Below are 20,802 nucleotides of genomic sequence, written 5' to 3'. Positions count from 1 at the left end.
GAGAGGAGACAGTTGAGAAAGAAGGTCTATCTGGATGCGGTGATTACCACTCTACTACGCGCATGAAAGACCTCTACTTCTCTCACCTACGTTCGAGTGTGGAAGGTTTTCTATTCCTGGTGCAGTGGGTTGAAGGTGTCCCCGCACCAGGCCATTATTGTGCACATTTTGGCGTTCTTGCAGGAAGGCTTAAAGAAAGGACTGGCATATAGCTCGCTCCGGGTTCAGGTAGTGCCGTTAGGCTATTTAAGAGGTAAGGTTGATGGTACGTTCATTGCAAGACATCCGGATGTGGCGAGTTTTTTGAAGGGAGCCAAACATTTACACCCGCCGGTGCATGCAGTGTGTCCTTTGTGGAGTTTAAATTTGGTTCTCCGTGGGCTCTGCCTTCCTCCCTTTGAGCCTATCAAGCAGACTACATTGAAAGATTTAACACTCAAGGCGGTGTTCCTCGTGGCTATCTGGCCAGATGAATATCGGAGATTCAAGGATTGTACTACAGAGAACCGTTCTTGCGAATCTTGGACTCTGGAGTTTCGCTTCGGATGGTGCCTTCTTTTGTGCCGAAGGTTGTATCTGCATTTCACGTAAATCAGTCAGTTGAGTTACCAGCTTTTCCATAGTTGGAGAGGAATTCTCCTTAGGCTCAGGATTTGAGGAGACTGGATGTCCGCAGGTTACTTCTACCGTACTTGGAAGTGACTAATGCTTTTCGGTTGTCAGATCATCTTTTTGTCTTATGGGAGCGGTCCTAAGAAAGGGTGTAATGCTTCAAAGACTACTATTGCCCGATGGTTGAAGGACACTATTGCTTCGGCATACAGATTTCACGGGCGGCAAGTGCCAGATGGTCTTAAGGCTCATTCGATCAGATCTCAAGCGGCGTCTTGGGCAGAGAGCCAATATGTTTCACCACAAGAGATTTGCAGGGCAGCTACTTGGAAATCTTTGCACATGTTTGCTAAGCATTACTGTTTGGACATCCAGGCTCCGGATGTTGATTCTTTTGGCAACAGTGTGCTTCGAGCGGGACTCTCCGGGTCCCACCCCATTTAGGGCAGCTTGGGTACATCCCAGCGGTCTGGACTGATCCTGGTACGTACAGGGAAAGGAAAATTGTTTCTTACCTGCTAATTTTCGTTCTTGTAGTACCAAGGATCAGTCCAGACGCCCTCCCAGGGTATAGTGTTCAGGAGAGTCCGCTCGGTTGGTTTTATTTTTTCTCTTTCTGCAGTTTTTAGACGAATCAGCAGATTTTCAAGCAAGCTTATCCATGGAAGCATTTCAATCCGTACTCTTGTCCTGTACATAGTTTTCACAGGTTATTGTTCAGCTAAATTCTCTTGATCTAGTCATTGGTTGTTTAAATTTACTTCATTCTGCTTTGATATTGATTATATTGAAGGATTGCAGGTGGCACACCGGGTTATCTGGGGGTGCTTTTCAGCTTTTCTCTGACTCCATCTGCTAGAAGGGAGGCATAACCCAGCGGTCTGGACTGATCCTTGGTACTACAGGAACGAAAATTAGCAGGTAAGAACCAATTTTCCTATATACATATGAAGGTCTCTATATCCCTGTGCTGATCGTATGAGGTGAAAGGCTTTGTATTCCTGTGCCAGCCACCTCAGTCATTCAGTCCCAGAAGTGACAGGCTCTGTATCAGGGCAGTTGCTGGACAAAACAGCATCCAGGTCAAGACTTGCATACTCCTTCCCTTTTGGACTTGTATAATTGTAGATTCACAGACTGATCCAAAAGTGCAGTGTAGTGACTACCCCTGGCTTGGCATCCCAGGTAGTCACCCTACTATTCTGCAGTCTCCTGAGCTACTAAATCCTCCAGCAAAACTTGCTTTACCAAATGCATGCATATAATCATGCAGTAGGGCTTCTTCAAGTGCATGTGCATGTAATACAGTTACTTATAGCTCAAATGCATGCAGATATCAGTGTCAGTACAGTAAGATATCTGTGTCAGTACAGTAAGAACATAAGAAATTGCCATACTGGGTCAGACGGTCCATCAAGCCCAGTATCCTGTTTCCAACAGTGGCCAATCCAGGCTACAAGTACTTGCCAAGTACCCAAACATTAAGTACATCCCATGCTACTGATGCCAGTAATAACTGGCTATTCCCTAAGTCAGCTTGATTAATAGCCATTAATGGACTTCTCCTCCAAAAATTTATTCAAACCTTTTTTAAACCCAGCTACACTAAATGCACTAATCACATCCTCTGGCAAAAAATTCCAGAGCTTAATTGTGCGTTGAGTGAAAAAGAATTTTCTCAGATTAGTTTTAAATGTGCTACTTGGGTAATTTTATGGAGTGCCCTTTAGTCCTTCTATTATCCAAAAGAGTAAATAACCGATTCACATCTACCTGTTCTAGATCTCTCATGATTTTAAACACCTCTATCATATCCCCCCTCAGCCATCTCTTCTCCAAGCTGAACAGCCCTAACCTCTTTAGTCTTTCCTCATAGGGGAGCTGTTCCATTCCCCTTATCATTTTGGTTGCCCTTCTCTGTACCTTCTCCATCGCAATTATATCTTTTTTGAAATGCGGTGACCAGAATTGTACACAGTATTCAAGGTGCGGTCTCACCATGGAGCGATACAGAGGCATTATGACATTTTCCGTTGTATTCACCATTCCCTTCCTAATAATCGCTAACATTCTGTTTGCTTTTTTGACTGCTGCAGCACACTGAGCCGACTATTTCAATGTGTTATCCACTATGATGCCTAGATCTTTTTCCTGGGTGATAACTTCTTTTTTTTTTATTTTTTTTTTTATGCATTTACAGATATATTACATCATATATCAACAAAGGTATAAGAGATCTTAACAGTAATGTAATACACATGAAAATTTATCTCCAAATTTTTGCAGTATATAGATCTCTAATAATTTCTCAGGTAATATTGGGACCAAGATATAAAACAATAATGGAGCTCTTACATATAGAATAAGAAATAAGCCTGTTACAGGATGCAACTACCCTTAATCATTTTAACACAGGTCATCCCTTCCCGTCTAAGAATCTCCTTAATTGCTTACGCTTACAAGGAAACGTAAGCACCATACTTGCACCTCGATTTATTACTTCGGGCCTCATAATAAAAAACCTTTTTCTACGCTCCTGTGTGGAGAGTACGATATCAGGATATATCCACACATATTGCCCATAAAAATGAGCAGATCTATTTCTAAAGGAAAACATGGTTAGATTTCTATCCTGTTCAAAAGGAAAAGTTATCAACAGTGTGCCCCTATACTTAATCTCAGTCTGTATGGACAATTCAATCAATTCAGAGGCATTCAAAGATTTCATTTCTTGCGCTTCCTCCAACCCCGTAGATAGTATTTCTTTCTTTGAAACGTAGTAAGCTTTAGAGATAGCTGGATTTATTTCTTTGGGAATCTTTAAACATTCTGAGAAATATTCCTTTAGTAATTCCATCGGAGCTAATCTTTTCACAACTGGGAAATTTACTATATGGAGATTTAAATATTGTAAGGAATTTTCAATACTTTCAAATTTTCTCTCCACTTGTATCTCAGATCTTATTATTGTTCCTTGAACATTTTCCATTGAGGCAACTTTTTCCTCCCGTTTTCCCATTTTTTCTTGATGTATAGTCGTTGCTTTTTCAACATTTAGACCCCTTTTGTTTAAATCAAGAAAAGCCCGTGTCAAGGTTGCAGTTGCTGATTCAACAGAGGTCATAGCTTTCCATAAAGAGTCTAAAGTTACTACAGGGGGTTTTTGCAAAGAAAATATATTCTTAAACTGAAGAGTTACCAGTTCTTGGCATGCCGTGTCCTCGATGTTCCTTTCCGGTATAGCCTTGGGGGGCTTAGGTGTGGTTATAGCCACTCTCTCCAGGGCTTCTCCAAACCCTCCTGGCGTCGACTCTCCGCCACCTCCGTCCTGCAAGAGAGGGGGGCTGCTCTTTCCGCCTTTCCTTGAAGCCTCGCGGTGTTTCCACTGCTTCTGCTCTCGCTTGACTTCGCGGGGGCGTCGGCGTCTCGGGTGCCCCGGGACTGAGCGAGATCTCCTCGGCCATGGGAATTGGCCCGAGCTCCTGGGCTCCTCCCTCTGTGGCCTGAGCTCCCGGCGTCTTGGGGGTAGATTCAAAGAAGCTCTCGATCACTTGCTGTAAACCTTCATCCTTGCTAGTAAGAATATCTTTCACACGAGCTTTTTGCTTTGTATGTGGCATTTCAAACATCTATATCTGAAAAAGGTATTTGTTATTTAGCAATTTCCAGGCAAGCACTGAGAGTTCTCCTCCCGCTGCTTCTCATGTAGCAGCCATCTTGGTCTCCCTGGGTAATAACTTCTAATATGGAACCTAACATTGTGTAACTACAGCATGGGTTATTTTTCCCTATATGCAACATCTTGCACTTATCCACATTAAATTTCATCTGCCATTTCGATGCCCAATCTTCCAGCCTCGCAAGGTCCTCCTGCAATTTATCAAAATCCGCTTGTGATTTAATTACCCTGAATAATTTTGTATCATCTGCAAATTTGGTTACCTCACTCTTCATATTCCTTTCTAGATCATTTAAATATATTGAAAAGCACTGGTCCAAGTACAGTTCTCAGAGGCACTCCACTGTTTACCCTTTTCCACTGAGAAAATTGACCATTTAATTCTACTTTCTGTTTCCTGTCTTTTAACCAGTTTGTAATCCACGAAAGGACATCGCCTCCTATTCCTGACTTTTTAGTTTTCTTGGAAGCCTCTCATGAGGGACTTTGTGAAACGCCTTCGAAAATCCAAATACACTACATCTACCGGTTCACCTTTATCCACATGTTTATTACCCCCTTCAAAAAAAAAAAAAAGCAGATTTGTAGGGCAAGGCTTCCCTTGGGTAAATCCATGCTGACTGTGTTCCATTAAATCATGTCTTTCTATATGCTCTACGATTTTGATCTTGAGAATAGTTTCCACTATTTTTCCTGACACTGAAGTCAGGCTAACTGGTCTGTAATTTCCCAGATCGCCCCTGGAGCCCTTTTTAAATATTCCTCATTAGTAAACACAGAAGCAAAGAATGAATTTAGTTTTTCTGCAATGACATTATCTTCTCTAAGAGCCCCTCTAACCCCTCGGTCATCTAATGGTCCAGCCAACCTGTTATGTGCTCATGAACTGCGTGACTCCTATATCGTTGCTTTTGAATGATGAGAATCAGGGGAAGGGGGACTTACTTGATGTTTATGGTATATTGTTGTGGAGTTCTTATTGTATTTGGTTTTTTTTTAGAGATTTTAATCTTATTTTGTAATCTGCATTGAACAGGTTTCTCTTCCAGAATTGTATTTTATAAATCCTATATTAATTTATTTCTTATTTCATTGTATTTGTAATGACATTAGGTCCTCTATGACACCTCAGACCGCAGCTATTCAGTAAATTGTAATCATCCAGCTGTATTCTGTCTGCATTAAAGTCCTGTTCTATGTATTTTATTTTTACTTAGAAACTAGATATGGTGATTTGTTTATTGAACAAGCATTTGAAGTTTTACCCTATTGCAAACATGTGAGTGTGACTTTTATTTCTCTCTGTTATCTTTGTAGGTTCTCATCATTGATCCAGTCCATGAAAGTACAGTGGATCTCATTAATGTAGCTGAAATGTTCTTAAGTAATCACATCCCATTGAGGTGAGCGTGTGTACTGATCGTAACAGATTCCTTATTGATATCAGAACTACTTTATGCTCTCTTGTAAAATAAAATCTGAGAGATGAAGAGCTGTTGTGCACCAACCAGGACAGAGACCACGAGGCGATATTGTCTGATAGTCTTAAGGTAGCACAACAATGTGTTAAGTTGATGGCCAGAGCCAAAGGGATGCTGGGGTAGCTCTGGAGAAGTATAGTTAGTAGAAAAAAGGAAGTGAAAATGCCTCTGAACAGGTCATTGGTAAGGCCTTACCCTAAAATGCTTTATACAGTTCTGGAGGCCATGCCTTCAGAAGGATAGAGATAAAACTAGTCCAGGGAAAGGCAACCAAAATGGTGTGGGTTCTGCACCAAAAGCTGTATGAGTTTAGGCTGAAGGACCTAAATATGTACAGCCTAGAAGAGATGAAAGAAGGGGGTTGGTGAATATAACAGAGACATTTCCTAGCGTGTAGCAGATGGACTCAGGACCAATGGGTATAGTGTGCTCCAGATAGCAGTTGGAGGACGGAGTCAGATTTCAATCTGACGTAAGCACTACGTATACCCGTGCACGAAGCTCTGATCTTCAGTTTTTTCCATTTCCATAGCAGTTCGGGACTTAACACACGCTTGCACAGCGTTAGAAAACCAAACTCCAAATTTAAAGAAGAAGCAAAGAAAACCTTACCTCCAAAACAAGCCCCGTTCTCCTACGGTGATACCTAAGGGTCCCTCCCCCAGTCGAGATTTCCTGGGGTGATTTCCGAGATCCCTCAGAAGTAAGCCTCGGTCCCGGTGTGGACAGCCCCCGGGAAAGGGAGTGGCTGAGAGGCAGCCTCGGTCCGGTAGCCGACCCGGCTTGGACTTAGCCCCCTGAAAAGGGAGCGGCTGAGAGGCAGCGGGTGCAGAACCGAGCGCGGCGGTGAAGGTAATTCCTCTCCCCCCCCCCCACAGCCGGAGACCGCCTGGCAGAGGACCGGGAAGCGCCAAGACAAGGTAAGGTAGAAGTAAAGAATAGAATAACATCCAAAAATTAAGAATTCACAAATGTTTTAAAAATGTTTAGAAAGGAACAACCAAATGAACCCACTTAGAATAGTTTAGTCTGAAAAATATTGCACCATCGGTTAAGCCACATTAAATTTTATATCAAGAATAATTTTTTATTACATCAAAAATGTTTTTATTGCAAAATATAAATATTATATGATAATGAAATTCAAAAGACTTTCTAATCTCAAGTGTCAGACAATCTGTCCCCTTTAATAAAATCCTCCACACACATACAATGTTCATCCCACTCAGCCCATTCAATTCACATCACTCACCCACTTAAAAACATGAGACAGTATCATTCTTAGCCCTAAAGACAATCTAATATCAGACATGGACACTCCAGATATTTCTTATAAGGGCCATAGAAGGGGCATCAATACCCAACACAGATTCTACAATCCAAAATTTATCATAGAGTCATATGAGAAAACTCCCAGTTTTATATATCGATCAGAAGAATTCACTTACCTTGGATGGAGCAGAAAATAAAAAGGGGTCCTACGTAGAAGAGTACAGTAAAGGTTGCAGCTGGAAATATAGGAAGTCCTGAAGCCGCCTCGGAGTGTATAAATAAACTGACATGATGAAGATAGGTTCACTTTTTCCTCATAAAAATAATGTTCTTGAAGCCACTGCAAAGCTATTGCACAACAGGCTTATTTATTTATTTATTTAGAAACTTTTCTATACCGTCGTTTAGTAAAGCACCATCACAACGGTTCACAAATAGGCACGTAAATAAGTTTGGTTTGTTTTATAATTTATCTAGAAGGTGCCAATAAATTTTCGGTTACATTCTCAATAATATAATCTATATGGAAAGTGAATTGGTATTTCCGATTATGTGATTAATTGGATAATCATATACGTTTTATACTGTCTTTCTCTTAAATTAATACTTAACTATGAGAAAATAATAAAGTAAGCAATTATGTTATTAGGTGACTTCCAGCTGTGTGTAGGTGTTCTTTGCTTGTTCATTTGTGTTACTTACTTACCGACATCACTGTTATAAAACCACAGGAAGCTGTAGCTTCCTTATCCGCTCTCCACAAGAGGTCAGGAACTTAATTTGAGTTGATGGTACTATTATATATCCACTACTATGTTGAACACACTATCCACTTCCCGATTCTGTAAACAGTATCATGGATATAGTGCCATATGATCTCAAGGTGTAGATGATATTGGAGCATCACCCAGTTTTAAAGTATCTCTCGACGCTGCTGCGTTTCGGCACCAAAGGCATGTCTGCATCAGGGGAACCCTTTTCACTCTAAAAAGAAACATACAAACATAATATCGTAAAAAAAACAAAAAAACCCCCCAACAGACTCAAACACATACCACAAATACTTGTTAAAACCCCAAAACACAGCTCACTGTAAATACCGGCAAGACCCTCTCAATGCCAATATGTCAGAATGAATCCTCCAGATTAACTTAACGCAAACATATTTAAATAAACCTTCTTGAAGAAAGTGTGATGAGTCACTTAGTCTGGCAAACATATGTTCAAGTTCGCACATTTCTTTATATTTTGCTTTCTCGGGTTCACATCAATGTCCCAAATCATGTAATTCAAATCATCAATCCAAAAACCTGCTGGTCACAATTGATGGTCACATGCTCCAATTCTACTGGATTACATGATTTGGGACATTGATGTGAACCTGAGAAAGCAAAATATAAGGAAATGTGTGAACTTGAGCATATGTTTGCCAGACTAAGTGACTCATCACACTTTCTTCAAGAATTAATGTGACATTCACTACAATTTTGTTTTTGGAGAAGGAGTCATTAGAAAAAGCACGACATCAGGTTTGAAAGATTTTGTGTCACAGGCAGTATTGACACATGTTTTATGGGGTGTGTATGAATGGGGTAAAGGGGTGAATGGAATATTTATTTATTTATTTATTTATTGGTTTTTATATACCGGAAGTTCCTGTATACAATACATATCACTCCGGTTCACATTTAACAGATATAGCTATCGCCGGGTAGGCGGTTTACATGGAACATATCAAATATAATATAATGAACAGAAGAACTATAATACAGTGTAATATATTATATTAAGAAACAACTAAGATCAACTTAGGTAACAACTTGGAACAAAAAACTGACTCAATGTGAGCATTACATTATTGTGGTAAGACAAGGCTGGATGTTTGTTCTTCCTGCTTTAGCTCTCTGGGAAAGCTTGAAGGAAGAGCCAAGTCTTGAGTTTCACCTTGAACGTTGTATGGCACGGTTCTAGGCGGAGGTCCGGTGGTAGTGAGTTCCAGAGTGACGGGCCCGCTGTGGATAGAGCGCGTTTCCTCAGGGTAGATTTTGCAGGTTGGGTGATCATTCTGTTCTGGTATGCCCTTCTGGTTGGTTTGTTAGAAGAGTGTAGTTGAAGCTGGAAAGTTAGGTTGAGGGGGGAGATGTTATGTAGTGCCTTGTGAACCATCATGCAGGTCTTGAACTGGATCCTATATTTGATGGGGAGCCAGTGGAGGTGCTGTAGGATTGGGGTGATATGGTCCCTTTTTTTGGCATTGGTAAGGATCCTTGCAGTGGCATTCAGAACCATCTGGAGTGGCTTGGTAGTGTATGCTGGAAGGCCCTGCAGGAGTGAATTACAGTAGTCTAATTTAGTTAGAATGATGGCTTGGAGTACTGTGCGGAAATCCCTATAGAGTAGAAGGGGCTTTAGTTTCTTTAGCACTTGTAGTTTAAAGAAGCATTCTTTTGTGGTGTTATTTATGAATTTATTGAGGCTGAGTTTGTCGTCAAGTAGTACACCCAGATCTCTGACTTGAGGTGCGGTGGAATATCCTGAGGTGTCTGGAGAGTTGATGGATGTTGGCGGGGTAGATTGATCTGGTGCTATGATGAGAATTTCCGTTTTTTTGGTGTTTAGCACCAGGTTGAGGCTGGTTAGTAGATCGTTGATGGATGAGAGGCATTTTTTCCAATAGGATATGGTTTTGTGTATGGTCTCCGTGATAGGGATGAGAATTTGAATGTCATCTGCGTATAAGAAATGGGTGAGCTTGAGGTTAGTAAGTAGATGACAGAGAGGGAGCAGGTAAATGTTGAAAAGGGTGGGTGAGAGTGATGATCCTTGTGGTACCCCCATCTTGACTTGGATGGGGTGAGATTCCTTGTTGTTTATCTTCACTTTGTATGTTCTGTTCTCTAGGAAGGACTTAAACCAGTTGAGAGCTGTTCCAGTGATGCCGATGACTGATAGTTGTTGTAGTAGGCTAGGGTGGTTCACGGTGTCGAAAGCTGAGGAAAGATCCAGAAGCACGAGAAGACAAGGTTGGCCTTTTTCGAGATTGAAGATAATGTTGTCTGTTAGTGTGGCTAATAAGGATTCGGTGCTCTTTTTCTTTCGGAATCCATATTGGTTGTTAGTGAGGATGTTGTTGTCTTCAAGGAATTCAGAAAGTTGTCTGTTGACGATTTTCTCCATAATTTTAGCTAGCATAGGGAGGTTCGCTATAGGTCTGTAGTTAGCCAGATCTGTAGTGGGAAGGTTGGGTTTTTTGAGTAGAGGTTTGAGAAGCGCTAACTTGAGTTGTTTAGGAACTTGGCCTTGGGCGAGGGAGCAGTTAATGATATCAGCCACTGGCTTGGCAATGGTGTCATGGATTGAACTCAGCAGGTTTGATGGTATATGGTCTAAGGGGTGAGAGGACGGTTTTATCTTCTTAAGGATATTTGCTATTTCTAAGGTGGAAGTGGGTTCGAGAGATTCAAGCACTGCTGTGTGAGTGTTAGGTTGAGAGGCGGTTGTTGTATCTGATTGCTGGCTGTGGTTGCTTGTAAGGCTAGTGTGTGGCGTAGGCCCTTTGAGGGGGGCTACGAGGGCTGTGATTTTGTTGTCGAAAAAATCGGCAAGTTCACTGGCTTTTTTTAGAGCTTGGTCATCTGGGATGCTTGGTCCAGGAGGATTAGTGAGGGCTGAGACATAAGAGAAGAGTGCTCTTGAATCGAATGAGAGGTGGTGTATCTTTTTGGAGTAATATTCTCTTTTTGTTTTGTGGATTTCGTTTCTGTAGGTGTTGAGGCATGATTTGTAGTTGAGGAGGGTTGTTGTAGAAGGGCTTTTACGCCATAGGTTTTCCTTGCTTCTAAGCTCGTGTTTACGAGACTTCAGTTTTGTGGTGAACCAAGGTTTTCTGTTATCTTTGTCCGGGTTAATAGACTTAGTAGTCAAGGGACATACATGATCTGCAACCTTGTTGGTGATGTTGAGCCATGATGAAGTTGCTGAGTTAGCGTCGGTGAGGTCCAGATTCGTTAGTTCTTTGGCTAGGTGTTTGCTTAGGTGATCTCCTGAGCACTGTTTCGAAAGAGAATGTTTCGAAAGAGAAATATGTAGGTATGATTGAAAAATTGGGATATGTATCGAATTAGATTGTGGAGGGAGTAATGTATACATTCCCATTTAAAAATCTTAAAAGGAAATATTTATATACAAACATTTTTGATTTAATAAATACATTTTTATATTTGCATTAAAAAGGTGATTGATTATTCCTGTACAATAGAGTTAGTGAGCTGTGGGAAAAGTATGTTGATGGCCTGTCTTATGTGGATTTATATTTGATATACAACAGGCATAGTGCGGTTTTGTTTGATATTGTTTGTTAAAAAAAAAACAACTTTGTAGTTTACTAAATGGTCAGGTCTCTAGCTAGAGGATATTGTGGTTATTACCAGGAGATGTTGTACAGTAGTCAGAATACTGGTATGTCAAATTCTTGTCCTGGGTTATGTAAGCTTCCCTCCCACACCCTCCCCGTGGGCTGCTGTATATGGTAAATGGTAGAGTTGTCTAATCATGAAAGATAATTTGTTGGCTTAGCTGGTTATAACACTTTCTGCTGAAGCTTTTTAAAAACATTATGACTAGCACTTTTTAAGTAATATAATTAACAATTATAGGAAAATTGATTCTTACCTGCTAATTTTCGTTCCAGTAGTACCACGGATCTGTTCAGACTCCTGGGTTTTGCCTCCCCACCAGCAGATGGAGACAGAGAAGTTTTGACTGCCCTATACCCTGAGGTGCCACCTACAGTCTGTCAGTATTACACTGTGTCAAAGCAGAACATTTTTTTAAAAACTAATAAACCCTGCAACTCACACGTTCCGCTCACTAACCTCCAGTGGAAACAGAACCCGTGAAACAAACTTGGAAAACTTTGGAAAACGTTTGAACTAGTCTGCAGAGAATATAAGGAAGAACTGAATGAGCAGACTCTCATACCGAAAAGGGCGGCACTCTAGACTGATCCGTGGTACTACAGGAATGAAAATTAGCAGGTAAGAACCAATTTCCCTTTCCCTGTACGTACCCGGAACAGTCCAGACTCCTGGGATGTACCAGAACTCCACTACGTGGGGTCGGTCCCTGAGAGTCCCGCTCAGATCACACCTTCACCAAACCACCCCTGAACCTGGGGCCTGAATGTCCAATCGGTAATGTCTAGCAAAGGTGTGCAAAGACTTCCAAGTGGCCGCCTGACAAATCTCTTGCAGCGAAATTTGCTGACACTCTGCCCATGAGGCTGCCTGCAAACAGGTAGAATGCATTTGAAGACCGACTGGACACGGCCGGCCATGAAGCAGATACGCCGAACCAATAGCCTCTTTTAACCAATGAGCGATCATCGCCCTAGACGCTTTATGCCCTCTTTTGGGGCCACTCCAGAACACAGATGGTTCGACATATGAAAGCCATTGGTAACCTTCAGATAACGCAACAGCACCTGGCGCACATCGAGCTTCTTCAGATCTCTAGAATGGGGATCAGTGCGGTCCAAACATGTAAAGGATGGGAGTTCCACCGACTGATTCAAATAAAAGGAGGAAACCACCTTCGGGAGAAAGGAAGGAACCGTCCCCAACGAGACTCCCGTGTCTGTAATCCTTAAAAAGGCTCCCTCTATGACAACGCCTGAAGCTCTGACACCCGGCTAGCTGAGGAATTAGCCACTAGAAATACCATCTTTAACGTAAGGTCTTTCAGCGTCACCCTCTTCAGAGGCTCAAATGGCACCGCACACAAAGCTTTGAAAACCAAATTTAGGCTCCACAAAAGACAAGGATTCCTAATCAGCGGACGCACATGTTTCGCCCCTCGGAGAAAACCTGCCACATCCGGATGTGTGGCTAAGGGTACACCTCGTATCTTACCCCAGAAACAACTGAGGGCCGCCACCTGCACCTTTAGAGATCTGCACGATAAGCCTTTAGCCAGACCGGCCTGTAAAAGGACAAGATATCTGACACGAAAGCCCGAGTAGGGTTCACCTTGTGCTCGACGCACCACGACTCAAAAATTCCCCACACCCTGACGTAGGCTAGGGAAGTAGAGGTTTTCCGTGATTGTAGAAGAGTGGTCACAACCGCATCCGAATAATCTTTATTCTTCAGACGTTGCCTCTCAAAAGCCATGCCACTAGACAAAAGCGATCTGCCTCTTCCAAACAAATGGGACCTTAACATAGAAGGTTCTGGATGTCCCAAAGCCTGAGAGGACCTTCCATCGTTAGGTTGACCAGGTCCGCAAATCATGGACATCTCGGCCATTCCGGAGCTACCAGGATCACTTCTGACGGGTGAGCTTATATGCGTCATAGCACCTTGCTGATGAGAGGCCATGGCGGAAACACATACAGCAGGGACGTTCCTCGGCCAGTCAAGAACCAAGGCATCGACTCCCTCCTTTCCTGTCTCCCTGCGACAACTGAAGAAGCGGGGGGCTTTGGCATTCTGAAACGTTGCCATCAAGTCTACGCTTGGTCTGGACCACCTGTGGCATATGAGATTGAACGCTTCTTCGGAGAGCTCCCATTCCCCGGGATCTAGATGATGGCGACTGAGAAAATCGGCTTGCACATTGTCGGTTCCAGCGATGTGAGAGGCTGCAATGCTGACTAGATGTTGCTGTGCCCAGCTTATCAACTGTTGAGCCTCGACCAGAGGAGGAGCCTCATCAGGTAGGAACCAGGAGCAAGCCTCGACTGCCACCGGCTTGCTTCTGGTTCCTCCCTGATGATTGATATAAGCCACTGCAGTCGCATTGTCGGACAAAATCCTGACCGACTTCCCCTGGTGGTAGAAAGGCTTGCAACGCCAACCGCACTGCTCTGGTCTCCAAACGATTGATCGACCATCGGGATTCCTCCGCTGACCATTGTCCCTGCACAACCTCTCCTGAAAAACCGCTCCTCAACCGGAGAGACTGGCATCTGTGGTGACTACCATCCAACCTGGAATTTCCAAGGGCACACCGCGGCGTAAACTGTCAGAGAGGACCCACCAGTCGAGACTGGATCGTGCATTGTCTGTAAGAGGCGCAGCGGCAGATGAAATAGTTCAGATACCGGGTTCCAACGGAACAATAATGCGGACTGAAGAGGCCTCATATGTGCAAAGGCCCATGGAACCAACTCTAATGTGGAAGCCATCGAACCCAGGACCTGTAATAATCCCAGGTCCCAGTGATGCCTAATTAGGACCGTTTCTGTATCTTCAGGCCACATTTTCTTGGTATCTGATTACATCTTTTGGTACATGATGATCTCCTCTCTATATGTACATAGGACAGAATAGTACTATTGGTCATGTTGCTTTTGCCATTTTCTATCATCAAGCCTTTTTTTTTAGTTGGTCTGGGAATGAATAATTCCTCTCTATGATTTACACAAAGTTGGGCTGATTTTAAATCCTACGTGCGCGGGGTACATTTGTGCGTGCTACCCGGCGCGCGCAAATGTACACTCGTTTTTATAACATGCTCGCGCCACCCGTGATTTTCTGTTGCAGTGTAAGGCAGAATATGACTGTCATTAGCTATAAAGAAGAGAACCCCCCAGCCCCTGTATTTGTGGTTTTAAATCCTATGTAAAAATCTTATTTCTGCATAAAATATGTAAAAGTAACCCCTACTGACCATTAACAGCGCCACCCCTAACACCCATTCAGGGGTAACCCCATGGCCACTTGGAGGGTCCTGCCGAGCACTGCCCAGCGCACGTTCTCATACGCTGGCCACCACCCTTCCACCAGCTGGGTCCCGCTTTCCTCAGGGCAAGCCCCCCCGCCCGCGAGCTGTCACCTGCTGGTTTTTACGGACACTGGAATCCCACACCAGCCAGGGGTTCCACAGTTCCTACCAATACACCTGCAGACCGCATGCAAAAAATACGGGGCACAGTAATCAGCCCAGGACAGGCAGAGCTAACAAACTATCTCGTTTATTAACAAAAAACAGCAACAGTAAGTGGAAAAGATTTAATTTGCAACCAGCAACAGGTAAAATAACTATGCTCGGGATTGCCAGTCCTCTCTCCCCTCCTCCCGAAGCAAGGTGCGAAAAGCAGCCTTGCTTCGGGAGGAGGGGAGAGAGGACTGGCAGTGAAAAGCAACGAAGCGACTTACTTTTTTTGCAGCCCCCCTCCGGAGACGGACATCGGCGACAAGGGACCGCGGCTCCCCTGCCTCCAGCTGCCCGCGAAGATGGACGCTGCACGGGCGAAAGCGGCCCCTGTGCGTGCAACTGGGCTGCTCAAGGCGTGACGTCACGACATTTGGCGTCACGGCATGTGACGTCACGTCTTGAGCGGCCCAATTGCACGCACAGGGTCCGCTTTCGCCCGTGCAGGCTTCCATCTTCGCGGGCAGCTGGAGGTCCGTCTTCACCGATGTCCGTCTCCGGAGGGGGGCTGCAAAAAAAGTAAGTCGCTTCGTTGCTTTACACTGCCAGTCCTCTCTCCCCTCCTCCCGAAGAAAGGCTGCTTTTCGCGCCTTGCTTCGGGAGGAGGGGAGAGAAGACTGGCAATCCCGAGCGTAGGATTGCCTGTCCTCTCTCCCCTCTCTCTCTTGCAACTTTTTATTTTCGCTTTTTCGCTTTTTTCCGCTTTCATTGCTTCGGGAGGAGGGGAGAGGACTGGGGCTGCCCCGGAGACCAGCACCCATGGACGTGGCCAGGGCAGGTGAGCGGGGGCTGGGGGAAAGTTTGCCGCCTACCCTTACCCCTGCCTCTAACGCAGGGGTAAGGGTAGGCGGTAAGTTAGCAGGTTAAACGCGCGGCAAAACGGCAGGGTAAAAAAGCGATAGTCGGGGCGCGCGTTACTGTATGGGAGGGAATAGCTAATTCGATCGTTTGCATGCAATATACATGCCGCGGGCGGAAGGGGTTACCTGGTGATTTAAGGACGCAGTAAGAGTAGGTTAAAGGGGATTGTGTATCGCAGGAAGAGCTAACGCGGCCGAATAGTGGGTAGAAAGCGGGTTAGGAGCAGGGTAACCGCGGCCGCACTTTACTGTATTGACCTGAGTGCTTGGGAAGCTTCAGGAAATGCGTTGTCCACCGGAACTGGAGCCAGGGTTTCATCACAGAGATCTGCTCTTTCCAGGGCCGGTGTAAGAGTATTTTATGCACACTTGGCAAATCTTTGGTCATGTAGCTCCCTCCCTCAGTTTACCTGTCTGTAGTAGCTGCAGCATAGTGCACTCTCCTGCTTTCGGTAGTCACTCTGGCACAGCGCCCCTCTGGGCCTAGTGCTGGCAGGACTTTGCTGCCTCTAAAATTTTGGCGCTTCAGGAGGGCTGCCAAGTTTACCTAATGGAAGCACTGGCCCTGGCTCGCTTTTGTACTCCTAGCCGAGATTAGAACATTCTAGCAACCTCAGAGGTAATTCTCTGTCTGAAGAGCCAGTCAGGGAGCAAAGTACTAGCATTAACTCTCCAACGGCCGCCTGACTGGTGGTAATTTTCTGGCCAATGGCACCGCAGGATATTATTCTTATAGCTTCTTCAAGGTCACTAGGATATGTATGCTGTCCAAGCCTCATTCTGAGCTAAGCCAGCATATCAAGTCTCTTTTGAACTTTGAAGCAGAGGTCACACACCAACTGCAGGCCATCTCAGAGGAAATGAGCTATCTAGAGAAAACAGTCACAGGGCAGAATAACAAATCACATAGTAAGCAACACCCCTGTTTTGCCACAGAGGGCCATGCTCAGTGCCTCCGTAGTCTCCTATCAGCTCTTTTTGTGCCAATACATATGAAGCAGTCTGAAAGATGTCAAAGAGTTGTCAAAGCATCTCCCTCAAAAGCAGCTGGACATCCTGGAGTCACTAGTGGACAAGGGATGGAGTATGGAAAACACATACCGGTAATCTGTTTGATGTTTTTGAATTGGCATTGAGAGTCTTTGCAGTGCATTTTAGCACCTGCAGATTTTCCTGACTGTAGACTTTTTAAATGAAAGGATGTCCAGGATAGACTTGCTGACGTGCCATGCAAAGGGGAGAATCTCCAGCAAGACCTCAGACCTTCTCATGCTCCAACACCTTCCAGATAGACCCCTATTTCTCGTCCAGCTTTTATTTCCCTCTCCACCCTCTGCAAGACCCACAGCTTACTCCATCTCACCACTCCCCCAGGGCATGCCCCCCCCCCCCCAGCTCACGCTCTCTCTCTCTCTCTCTACCCGCTAGCTGGCTTTCTTACGCTCTTTACTGTAGGCTATGACTGATGCCAAGGTTGCCACTGCAGACTCCTTCATTGTGGACCAGGACCAATGCCAAGAATATTGATGCAGCCTCCTTCATTGTGGGCTAGCATGGTAGCCTTCTTCATCACGGGCTAGTTTGGTAATCTCTAGTTCTTCCAGCCCATGCAGCTGTTACTACTACTTCCTTCTGGTTGCATCACCCGTACTACTTCAGCGTTCTCTGTCTTTTGGCCATGTAGCAGGCCATGCTGGCTTCTGGTTCCCATGTTGAATTCTGCAGAGCAAAAACCAAATTGTGCACTAGAGGTGAATTCTTCGCAAATTCTGCATTGTGCAGTTGTGTAGCATTCCTCCAGGAGTAACCTCATGAAGATTTTCCTGCTGCTTTATTACACTGACTGGCAGACTTCAGGTCTTTTGAAATGACTATTCCTAGATCCCTTTCTTGTTTGACAGTTGCCAGTTCTTGCCCTTCTGATAAGTGGCTAGTGTGTTTTGTGTTTCAGGTGCATGATTTTATACTTTTTTTGCACTGAAGCACAATTTGCAAACTGTTCACTATTCTACTGTTAATCAAGTCACCTTTTCTATTTTTATCCCTCCCAATGTGGCTAATCTGTTTCTGATTTTTGTGCTATTTTCAGACAGGCATGTTTTCCTGCAAGTTCTTCTGCATTTTTGTTAATAATGCAAGTTTGAGAATATGATTAGGTGGATGATTGAGGGGCCATGTGTTGGCATTGGATACCATGATGATATGTTAGCATTGATTTGAAGATATGATTAGTGAATTTGGTGAGCACATGTTGGCATTAGATGTTTGGGGAGGGCATGCTACAGTTAGATCGGTATTGTAAGCTTTTGTTGACTTAGAGGTTTCCAAAGATCGATGGTTCTCATTTTGTTTTCCAGGATTGGGTTGGTGTTGGTGGTTGATGACTCTGAAGATGTTGATGGGTTACAGGATGCTGGCATCGCTTTACTCCGCGTCTTTAACTATGTTGCAGATGAAATGGACAACCACCATGCTTTCCAGACACTCATATCTGTAAGTGGCTGTTTAGCCAGACAAATGGCTAAGCTGTTCTTGTCTTTAATAGAGATCGTAAATTTCAAACAGCTTGCATAAGTGTGATTTGAACATGTGTTAGCTGTCCTCTACATACATGTACAAAATTCCATCTGCTCCTGTTTTGCACATACTTTCACCTGCACAATCTCTCCTAGTTGATTTTCAAATTTCACTTACATGCATAAAGCATTATTTTATGAATTTAAGTTGCTTTTAAAATCAACTCCATAATGACCATTATATTAACATGAAACCAGTTTAAACGGCTGCTGGTGACTGAGGCATTCCCTGATAGCTGCATGCCTAGGGTAGCTGAAGCACTGACACCTTTTTTCATAATAAGGTGTGATTAGCTGGTTTAAATCATATGCCTTCAAACACTTGGGAGGTATGGAACATTTCAGGACATCTTTGTCTCTTGATTCTGTGTGTTAAGATAGTATGTCTCTTGATACATGCATTTTAGGTTTCTTTCTTATTGCTGGGGTATAATTTTTTTTTATAAAACCTATGCTGTGGGTCTTTCTGTGACAGATATATAACAAGCTGAATTCTGGAGATACTTTGAAGGTGGAGCATGTAGTAAGTGTCCTAGAGAAGAAGTACCCGTATGTAGACGTGACCAGCGTTCTTGGAAACAACTCGCCATATGACCAGAATAGGAAGGTAAGGAATGGCAAAGCTTGTGGACTGAGGATGGTAATGATACCAATTGCTTATTTTGTAATGAATATATTTGGAGGAGTAGTCAATTTTTTTTTTCTTTTTGAAAATTGTGGTTGTTGGGTGGCAGGTAGCTGAATGAAGATGAGATGTTAATGTCGGTATTTCATCATCCATCATCATGATGAAATACCGACATTAACATCTCATCTTCATTCAGCTAAGTTTTTATTCTGGGCGGACTGTGCATAGAAACCGGAAAGCTCGTTGGGCAATTTTTGTAACATAAAAAAAAAACATATTTTGTCACAATATAAGTGCACTTAAATTACTTATTCATTTCACAGTGGTTCACGCAATTGATTTATATAAAAAAGTGGTGGAAGGTGGGTGTGTTGATGATTGAAAACAAATACTGGATAACCTGGATGGTTCCTGCAAAAAAATATATGAAACCTCCCCTTTCCACTTTATAAAAACTTTCAGAAGTCATTGCCCCGTGAAATTGATAAATTGTTTTCACGAGGTTCTCTTTATTGATTTTTTTTGAATGTTTTTGAACCTCATTCGATGATCTTTTTCATTGATTTGGTTTGTTACATTTTAAAAATATGCATGGGGTAAAAATGTTATTAAATCACTTTACAGAATATTTTAAGCAGCTCCCAACAATTCTCCTGGAAGAAGTTATATCAGTGCGAGTCGCAAATTACTACGAATTCACTAGATCTAATTGTTATATAAGTGGCAGTTTTCAAAGCCATTTAAACTAGTAAAATGGTGTTTTACATGCAGAAAAGGACTGTTTGAAAATTGCCCACCCTATATATGCCCACCCTATATATGCATAAAAGTTCACATGTAAGGCTTCTAGATATATATATATATATATATATATATATATATATATATATATATATATATATATATATATATATATATATATATATATATATACTCTTTTACCCACAGTGGCAAGAGGCATTCCTGTGGGTGAAGTCGGGGAGGGCATGCATACTTTTGTATTTTAAAAAGTGTATGCGTATTTTTTCTTGGAAAAAATATCTGCACAAGTGTAAATGTGCACAGGAAGTTTTCCTGGGGTAATTTTCATAGTGAAAGTACATGCGTATTTTCTCTTGGACAACTGGTGTAAAGTCTGCAGGTAAAAATGGGCAGACTTGACACTTATGTGGCCACTCTTAAAATTACCCCCATGAAGGCTATGATGTCACTAATGACATCGCATATATAGCACGAGACAATCCTATCCCATTCCACGCAAGATAATCTGAACTTGGCTGGTCCCAGTGATTCAAGCAAGTTTCAAGAGAGCAGCCTAAAGAATGTATGGAATACAATGACTTGGTAGTCAAATGTTTAATTGCTAAGAGGTGCATATTATTAGATGACACTGACCACTGGTTACACCTTTCTTTTACCATTCCAGAGACATGCTCTCAACGAGTAGAGCATGTTTCTCAGAGACTTCAGTATGCTTTTAATGACTGGATGGGATAGAGAGTCCTAGAGTATAATGCAGGTGGATGAAGTTCCGTGTCTTTCATCTTTCAGGAGGGGAGAAGTTACTATCTGCAGACAGGAGTGGTTCCCCTGCCCGTGGTGCTCTTTAATGGAATGCCATATCAAAGAGACCAACTGGATCCTGACGAGATGGAAACAGTGACCATGCACAAAATTCTCGAGTGCACTAGCTTCTTCCAGCGAGCTGTCTACCTGGTGAGTGATGTTTCTTTTTTTAATTTTTTATTTTCAAAGCTTT

At 43.1% G+C, this 20,802-nt stretch overlaps 1 protein-coding gene across 2 annotated transcripts in view; it reads left to right on the top strand.

The window, feature by feature from the left end:
- The window catches only part of UGGT1 (UDP-glucose glycoprotein glucosyltransferase 1), a 246,543-nt gene that overhangs the window by 69,051 nt on the left and 156,690 nt on the right, over nucleotides 1-20,802 (top strand). For both annotated transcript variants that reach the window (XM_029615446.1, XM_029615445.1), the window contains exons 15-18: nucleotides 5,609-5,694; nucleotides 18,197-18,332; nucleotides 18,891-19,022; nucleotides 20,595-20,759. In XM_029615446.1, coding sequence (XP_029471306.1) covers nucleotides 5,609-5,694; nucleotides 18,197-18,332; nucleotides 18,891-19,022; nucleotides 20,595-20,759 — 519 coding nt within the window. The remainder of the gene's footprint in view (nucleotides 1-5,608; nucleotides 5,695-18,196; nucleotides 18,333-18,890; nucleotides 19,023-20,594; nucleotides 20,760-20,802) is intronic.

This window comes from Rhinatrema bivittatum, chromosome 9, assembly GCF_901001135.1.
Source record: "Rhinatrema bivittatum chromosome 9, aRhiBiv1.1, whole genome shotgun sequence".
Taxonomy (NCBI): Eukaryota; Metazoa; Chordata; class Amphibia; order Gymnophiona; family Rhinatrematidae; genus Rhinatrema; species Rhinatrema bivittatum.
The sequence above is the reverse complement of the archived record's forward strand: the minus strand, read 5'-3'. Positions and strand labels throughout refer to the sequence as shown.